Source organism: Meleagris gallopavo, chromosome 1 (genome assembly GCF_905368555.1).
Source record: "Meleagris gallopavo chromosome 1, MGAL_WU_HG_1.1, whole genome shotgun sequence".
Lineage (NCBI taxonomy): Eukaryota > Metazoa > Chordata > Aves > Galliformes > Phasianidae > Meleagris > Meleagris gallopavo.
The window spans coordinates 153,923,004-153,931,118 of record NC_139404.1 but is presented as its reverse complement, the minus strand read 5'-3'; the positions used below and the strand labels follow the sequence as shown (position 1 = coordinate 153,931,118).

Genomic DNA, 8,115 nt, shown 5'->3' with positions numbered 1-8,115 from the left:
TGTCTCTGTGCACCTGCTTGGACAAGGTTGGAATATCTTTGTTTGCCCATATGTTAATTGTTGGAGGAGTGCTCAGTAAAAAAGTGCTAATGTGAGGGTATTGTAAGCGTTTGTCACTCGTGTTACTCACTACTTCGTCTTCTGTTTTCAAATCAATCGTAAAGAAAACATCAGACGCTAATGAAACAAGAAATGGAAACTATTTTATTGAGACAAAAGCAACTGGAAGAAACAAATCATCAGTTAAGGGAGAGGGCTGGAGATATCCGTCGTAGTTTGCGTGACTTGGAATTAACAGAGGATGGCTACGAGAAGCTGAAGTCTCTGCCTGAAGATCAGCTTTCCATCCCAGAATATGTTTCTGTGAGTATTGTGTCCTGCATTGGCTTAAAATACAGCCCTGTGGAGGGTCAGATTGGGTTGGAATTCACTTTCTTCATGACAACTTTATTCTTCCTGTGTTTTGGTTTTGTGGCTAAACAGTGATGAAACACACCAGGGCTTTGGCTGTTGCTGGAAATTGCATGTTGTTGAGGCTTTGTCTTTCCGCTACCTTGGCTCTAAAAAGGCTGGGGGTTGGCATGAGGTTGAAAGAGGACACAGCTGGGAGAGCTGGTTAAGGGGATATACACAGTGTCATGCTCAGCAATACAAACTGGAGGAACTGGAGGCAGAGGAGGAAGGTGGGGGATGGTAGCTTCCAAGCTGTCTATCACTCAGACTGGCTGGTTATGCATCTGCTTGTGGGAGGTGATGAGTGACTGTCTCAGCATTGCTTTTTTTTCCTTTTAAATTCCCCTCCCTCCATCTTTTATTAAACAGTTGAGAAAACTTGACCCCTGAGTTCACTTGCTTTTGGTCTTCCTGTTCTCCCTCTGTCCTGCTTCAACTGGGAGCAGTGAGCAGTTTAAATGGAAATAGGACTGTAGGCTAGGTTGAACCCAGTCCAAGCTATACATTTCTTCTATTTAAAATCTAGGATACCTACATATAGCAGGAGCCAGAATACTTGTCTGTTCTTATTTTTCCCAACTAGAAAGGAGAGACTTCTGTGCAGACGTGGCATCCTGGCTTGTATCAGGAATGGTGGGGTGAGCAGGACTAGGGAAGTCAGTACAGAAAGGACACTAAGGTGCTGGAGCAGATCCAAAGAAGGGCAACAAGGCTGGTGAAGGGCTTGGTAAAGGGCCCTACGAGGAGTGACTGAAGGAACTGGGGCTGTTCAATCTGGGGAAAAGGAGGCTGAGGGGAGACCTTATTGCTCTCTTCCAATATCTGAAAGGTGCTTACAACGAGAGCGGGGTTGGTCTCTTCTCACTGGTGACAGGTGACAGGACGAGGGGAAATGGCTTGATGTTGTGCCAGGGTAAGTTTAGGGTGGATATCAGGAAACGCTTCTTTATAGAAAGGGTTGTTAAGCACTGGAATAGGCTCCCCAGGGAGGTGGTTGAGTCACCATCCCCGGGTATGTTTAAAAACGGTTAGGATGTGCTCAGGGACACGACTTAGCGGAGGGTTGTTAGAGTTAGGGTAGTATGGTTAGGTTGTAGTTGGACTTGGTGATCTTTAAGGTCTTTTCCAACCTGAGCAACTCTAGGATTCTATGACATGCTTCTGGATACATCCATTCTAATTGGATTTGAGTAAGAAAGAGAACCTTTTAATGACATCTTAAATAGAAATGCTGATTCATTTTATAGAGGTGAAACAAATAAGGTGGTTCAGTTAAATGGTGGGAAATGACACACTGTTGATCTGGAATACAACAGGCTGAAGGCTGGAATTTGGAACTCAGCTTGCCAGAACAAGCTCTTAAAACATATCTTGTTTTTTTGTTATGCTTTCCTACTGGCTCTTTCCAGAAGCCAGACTGTAGCTTAAATTATACTTTGATTATTGCATTATTTTCAAAAGTTTGTTAATTTGGGTTCATGAGTTGATACAGAGTCAGTGGTGGAACTCAGCTTGCAATGGAAGTACAATGCTTTCGTAGATTTTTGGCACGTCCAGAGCATCCTGGCTTGCTTCTGAGAATGCAAAGGGTTTAGGCATGTAAACCTTGATTCACCAAAGTGTTAGCATTGTATTTGTCTATAGAGGTGGTTATTAAGGAAGCTGTAATGATGATAATTCTAAGAAGCTTAGTGCATTAGTTGATGTATAAATATTGTGTGAGTGACCCTGTTGCTAGATGGAAGCCGTAGTAATAGGTATGTACAGTGAAGTAAAAGCTATCCCTGGTAGCAGAAGGGAGACATTCTTGGGAGCATCCTTTTCAGAAGTTCCAAAATTTATACTTTTGAAAGTGCTAGGAATACTCCAAGGCTCCAAGTGATGAAGCAAAAATGATGAGGTTGAGGCCTACTAGGTTACCACCTAGTCTATTTCCCCTTTAGCCTTCAATATAACTATCTGGAAGTAGTTTGTTGTTGTTGAGTTCTGTGTTGCCACGGTCAACAGAGGAGGTTTTAAACACAAACTCAGTTCCTTTTCAGCTTGCTTGAAGTCAGTGTGCACAGAGGTCCAGTACTTCAGGAGTTGACTGACAGGCAGTTTGAAAGCCTGTGCAGCTGGGTAGGACGGACTCCAGGAGCTGATAACTTGCCAGCTGCTGTAAGCGAAGCTGTCACAGTACAATCAATGTGCTTAGATTGTATTAGTGAGTAGGAAAGGGTTCTCAAATACATGAAATGGCAGTGGTCAGTAACACCCTTCTATCCCAATCTACCTTTGTCTGGGATATTCACCCAGCTACTTTGTGACCAAATGCAGTTCTGCTGAAGCCTGTTTCCTCCTAATACGCGTGTCAGTTTGCTCTTTGGAAGAACTCCTGGTTTATATCCCCTCCCAATGCTGCTCTGCTCCCCTCTCCAGAAGAAAACATTCTAAAGATACACTGTGGTAAGACGCTGCTTTCTGCTTCTTCTCCCAACTTTTCTTAACGGAATCAAGTGTGAACTTGGCTATGCCACTTAAGAGTAAGCGATCACTGAGCTTTCTTGGAGTTAGTTAGCAGATCCAGAGACTGGGAGGCTACAAAGCTGTTTTACATGTCCTGTCTATGCATCTAATTGACTTCTAAAGTTTAGGAAAGGATGCTGAGGGGAAGGTGTAGTTTTTCAGATGTTTTCATCTTTGCTTACCTGAGGAGGAAGGATGTGCTTATAAAATCGTGGAATTGCCAAGTTTGGAAAAGACCTATGAGATCGCCTACCTACCACCAGACAGATACAATTTCAGGTTGCAGATCTATGCGTAGACAGATAGCAGTCTGTTTATGTTAAGGTAAACTTCTCTTGGTGAGAAAAAGTTCTGCTTACAGAAAATTTGAGCAAGGAAGTTCCAGGCTTGAAAATCTTTTTTTTTTTTTTCTTCTTTATTTATCAGCATTAAAATACTGCCATATAATTCATCAGCATGCAAACAAATTTATATATAGTATCTGTATTCACATGAAATCAAGTACACTGGCCAAACTGCAGGAGTACAGGTTTTAATGTACAGATTGTCTTTTGAATTTTTGACTAGAATTGAAACGAATGTGATGTGTATTTCTCTTTTCTTCCACAAAGGGGTGCAATAGTGACATGTTAAAGGAAAGACTGAGCAATGTTTCTCCTGAGTGATGATGACAAAGTGGAAATGTTGATTTAAGCATCTTTCTTGTAAAAAGCGTTGCTTCTTTGTTAAGAACTTGTACAAACTTTGATTTATGTGGGCGTGAAAAGTGAGATTGTATGTAAAAAGTTAGGGTTTTTTATCACTTACAAGAGTGATTTTTAAGAAACAGTTTATGAAAAATATGGGAAGTACTTCAGGCCACTGAAGTGGTGCTTTGTTTGGCAGTTGAGCCATAAAACATGGTGTGTAAAATTGCGAGCATCTTATGCACACGCCTGTAGAAATAAATTCAGCTGCCTTTTTGTTTGTTTAAATAAGTCTGTGGGTATGTCTCAGTTCTTCAGTTTAATAAGTTGTTCAGAATGAGCTAGAAAGATAGGGAAATGCTTTTTTTTTTCTTCTGAATCCTGAAGGGAAAACAGTTGTTAAAAATGATATATATATATTTTTTTCCCCAGTGTCTTTCATTTGCTTACTTATTGCCTCTGCAGTTCACATGCTCGCTTCTTTAAGAATGCTCTTAAGTGAAGCAGCTGTTTTCAGATAACTTCATTTAATAGAAGCTAATTTTCCCTTCTTTTGCACCCTGCTGTTTCTAGACCAACTAGACACTAAGGTGCTGGAGCAGATCCAAAGAGGGACAACAAGGCTAGTGAAGGGCTTGGAGAATATGCCCCATGAGGAGCGACTGAAGAAACCGGGTCTGTTTAGTCTGGGGAAGAGGAGGCTGAGGGGAGACCTTATTGCTCTCTTCTTATATCTGAAAGGTGCTTACAGTGAGAGCGGGGTGGTCTCTTCTCACTGGTGACAGGACGAGGGGAAATGGCTTGATGTTGTGCCAGGGTAAGTTTAAGCTGAATATCAGGAAACACTTCTTTATGGAAAGGGTTGTGAAGCACTGGAATAGGCTCCCCTATTCCAGGGAGGTGGTTGAGTCACCATCTCTGGATGTGTTTAAAAACGGTTTGGATGTGGTGCTCAGGGACATGATTTAGTGGAGGGTTGTTAGAGTTAGGGTAGTATGGTTAGGTTGTGGTTGGACTCAATGATCTTTAAGGTCTTTTCCAACCTGAGCAATTCTATGATTCTGTGACTCTATTTCGAATGGTTACCAGTTGGTGACAACAAAGCTTGCTTTTCAAGAGAATAATTTTGGAGGGGAAAGGATTTGATTGAAATTCAGTTCTCAGCTTCAGTTGTCATCAGGCTAATTTCAAAACAATCCAGACAGGTGAAAGCTGTAGTCAGTGGAAGCTGTAGTTAAGACTTAAAGGGCAGCATTGCATGCGGATTTCTGAAGCATTTTCTGTAAGGAAATAGTTGAAGCCTGTCGTAGGTCAGAAGTTAGAAAGAGCACACAAAACTAATTCCGCTGTTCAGTTTCGTGTCAACACAATGTGATTTCACTTTTACATGAGAAAAGCTCTTTAAACATTATAGGGCTAGATTACTCCAAAAATGAAACAATAACGAAACTGGAAAATAAGATAATAGTATAGCGGTAAAATAACCTCAGCTAGTTCACTTGTAAATGAAAGTAAAATTTGTAGTTGCCATTTGGAATTTACAGAATGTGAAGAAAAAGTTACAATCCATTTTCTGAGTCAAATTAGACTGTAATTTTAAAAACCTATTACTTATAGTATGAGCAAAATTAAAGCTGTAAGTAAACTTAGGCGTATCAAATTAAGAATGCCTTTGATGCTTCTCATCGTCTCCTATTTGCAGCAGAACAGAGACCTGCCTTCCTGCAGGGAAGCGTTTGTTTCCTCTGAAACACTTTTATCTATGTCTTTTCACTTGTTTCTCTTCTTTAATTGCATGTAAGACAAGATGTCAAGGGATGGGAGGGAAGGAGCAATGCAGTGATTTTGCATGAAAGTAATGTTTTATGTTCTATTCACCCCCTAGAAGAAATAATTTTAAGTATTGAGTTAAGGTGGAGGTTACACGGGGAGTGAAGGATAATGTTATAAAAGCTCTCTCTTCATTGTTTTATCCTTTGCTTTCCACTACTGTGTTTTTGTTACTCTGTTTTCTAGTGTTTGTTCTTGTTCAGTCAGAGCATTTGGGGAAAGTTTTATAGCTGTGAGATTTTCTTTTTTATGTGAGACTGTGCCTATGACAGGAGTGGGGTGGGTGAAGGAAGGAATATGTGGGACAGGTTTTTAGAAAATCCTTTCAAAAGACTTTCGTTCAGATAACATGTAGTTCTACAGGAGCTGAAACCAAAGCTTTCCAGTTGATTCAGTTAGAATGCATGTCACAAAACCCAAACATACTAGCAGCATAGTTCTGTAATGCAGCTGAACCCATAGAGCAACATGTTATATTGAAATTGTGTGGGGTGCTCTTTTTTTTTTTCCCTGGATGTTTGCCCTGCCCACTTCTACACTTGCTCTTTCTTTTCCTTTGGTGAAGAGGGAGCAGACTTAGCACACTGAGCTGTCAGAAAGCAAAACTAATCTCTCTTCTTTGCTTCACACCCCACAGAAACGTAGCTTGGTTCAGGGAGGTTAGAAGTTAAGTTGGTATATTGCTAGTCAAAGAGGCTCTAGAGTTGCTGCAAGTGGGGTGTGGGACCTCGTGGTCACCTATGACCTGTAGTTTTTAGTAAGCAGCCTTACTGAGAGCTGCCTTAGTTGCAGTGTGTATTTTTGCCAGTCTTTGTTTTGAATATGTATCTTTTTCTTTTAGATTCGATTCTATGAAGTGGTCCATTCCTTAAGAAAAGAGCTGGGTGATCTACAGATGAAAAAGGAGACGTTAACAGAAGAAGTAAGCGAATACAAATCCCAGCTGAAGGCTCTAACAGAGGTCTGTGCACTCTAATTGTCTCAATTAAGAAACTGTTAAACATAAATTATATGCCAAAATTGTTGCATTTATATGCTTCAGCGTTATTTTGTTCTTATTCACCTCTGATCATGTCTGAGATTGGATTAATGATGTTTCCTGGGATTTGCTCAGGCATTTTCCTTCAGTGTGCCTTTAATGTGCTCTGAATTGCTAAATTCTATAGGAAAATTTCAGGCTTCCGATATTTAACTGGCATTCGTGTAAGCTTTTGTTGCAGGGATTTAACAACGGAGCAGTTGATACATTTCTCGGTTCTTTGACCTTCCTTTAATACAGACATTTCTCTATTGTTATCATCCACGTGATGGAGCTATCCACCTTTCCCACAGCTTTATCTTTCAATGTTAAAGCTTTTTGCAATTTTCTTCCGACGCTTTTGAGAAGGCACTAGAATGTTACCTGTGTTAAGTTGAAGTGGTTTTATTCAAATGCTTGCATGCTGTTTGCTTAATCATGCTTAAATTGGAAAATAATTAGTGAGACTGAATAATGTCTTTAAAGAAGAAAAGGTAAGGAAAGAGATCAGGATGTTAAAGCGTCACCAGGGAAAAAGCGTACAGTTGTGAATAAAAACGAGTCTTTAGGACTCATTTCCATTTCTCTGAAACCTCATTTCCAAGGTTTCAGATAAGATAGCTTGATACATTTGGAAGAATTTGTAGAGTTAGGCTTTGTTATTGTTTGCAAGTCTCCTGTCTGTCCCTTTTGCACAGAGATGACGTGTTTTAGATATTTAATGAAATGTGGCCTCATGCAGCGTATCTGGGGACATAGGAGTATTTTGCTTCTAGCAAGTTCAGTTTCAACCTGATGATGAATATTGCTGTAAGAAGGTATCTCAGGTTGTTTCAGATCATAAGGTTAGAGGAACATCAAAATGTGAGACTGCTTCAGAATGTCATTGTTAGTGAACTAAACCTAATTTACATAGACATCTCTTGCAGGATACAAATGAATGTACTGTTTGGGTAGCCTTGTCATTTGAGCTCCTTTGGTAAGATCAGGTGTTAATACAAGGAAACTTGTCAACCAGAAATAAAACACTGTTTGATTCCAAGTGCTACTTCAGCTTTCCACCCTTCTTTTTCTACTTTTATGTAGTAAAGAATTCTAGTCTATCTAACCAGAAAAGAATTCAGGAAGTCTAAAGCAAAATCCAAAGTTCTCCAATCTGTTGTGCCAACTCTATAAAAATATGAAACAAATTCATCAGATGAGACAACTATTGCCTCACATTAGCTATGTTGTGTTGCGACAGAAAGGCTGTAGTGCTTTAATTTCATCGAGGATGTGAGCTGTAGTTTAAGTCTATGGTACTGCAGTGTGAGACATGAAAGACAAGTAGAATGTTTTTTTTTTTCCTCTTCCCATGATCCCTCATATTACTTCTTAGTTGGAAAGCAAAGCAAGGTTGTTCTTCTCTCTGAAAAGTACTTGCAGACCTGCTGTGGCTGAATATTTTTTTCACGAAGTCAGGTCTTCAGATCCACTAAATCTTTTCTGTGCTTGCTGCCATGTTTTTGGGGGTTGCTGTTGTTCTTAGAAAACGAGCTTAGTTGGCAGAACAGATCTAGCCTTACACAGAAGTGAGTACTGGGAAAGTCAGTACAGTTGCCTGGTGTTGTAACTTCTCAG

General features: G+C 40.2%; 1 protein-coding gene across 1 annotated transcript in view; it reads left to right on the top strand.

Annotated features, from left to right (window-relative positions):
• Positions 1-8,115, top strand: part of PIBF1 (progesterone immunomodulatory binding factor 1) — a 215,130-nt gene that overhangs the window by 50,499 nt on the left and 156,516 nt on the right. Inside the window, exons 3-4 of the mRNA XM_085215745.1 lie at positions 165-363; positions 6,319-6,438. Coding sequence (XP_085071871.1) covers positions 165-363; positions 6,319-6,438 — 319 coding nt within the window. The remainder of the gene's footprint in view (positions 1-164; positions 364-6,318; positions 6,439-8,115) is intronic.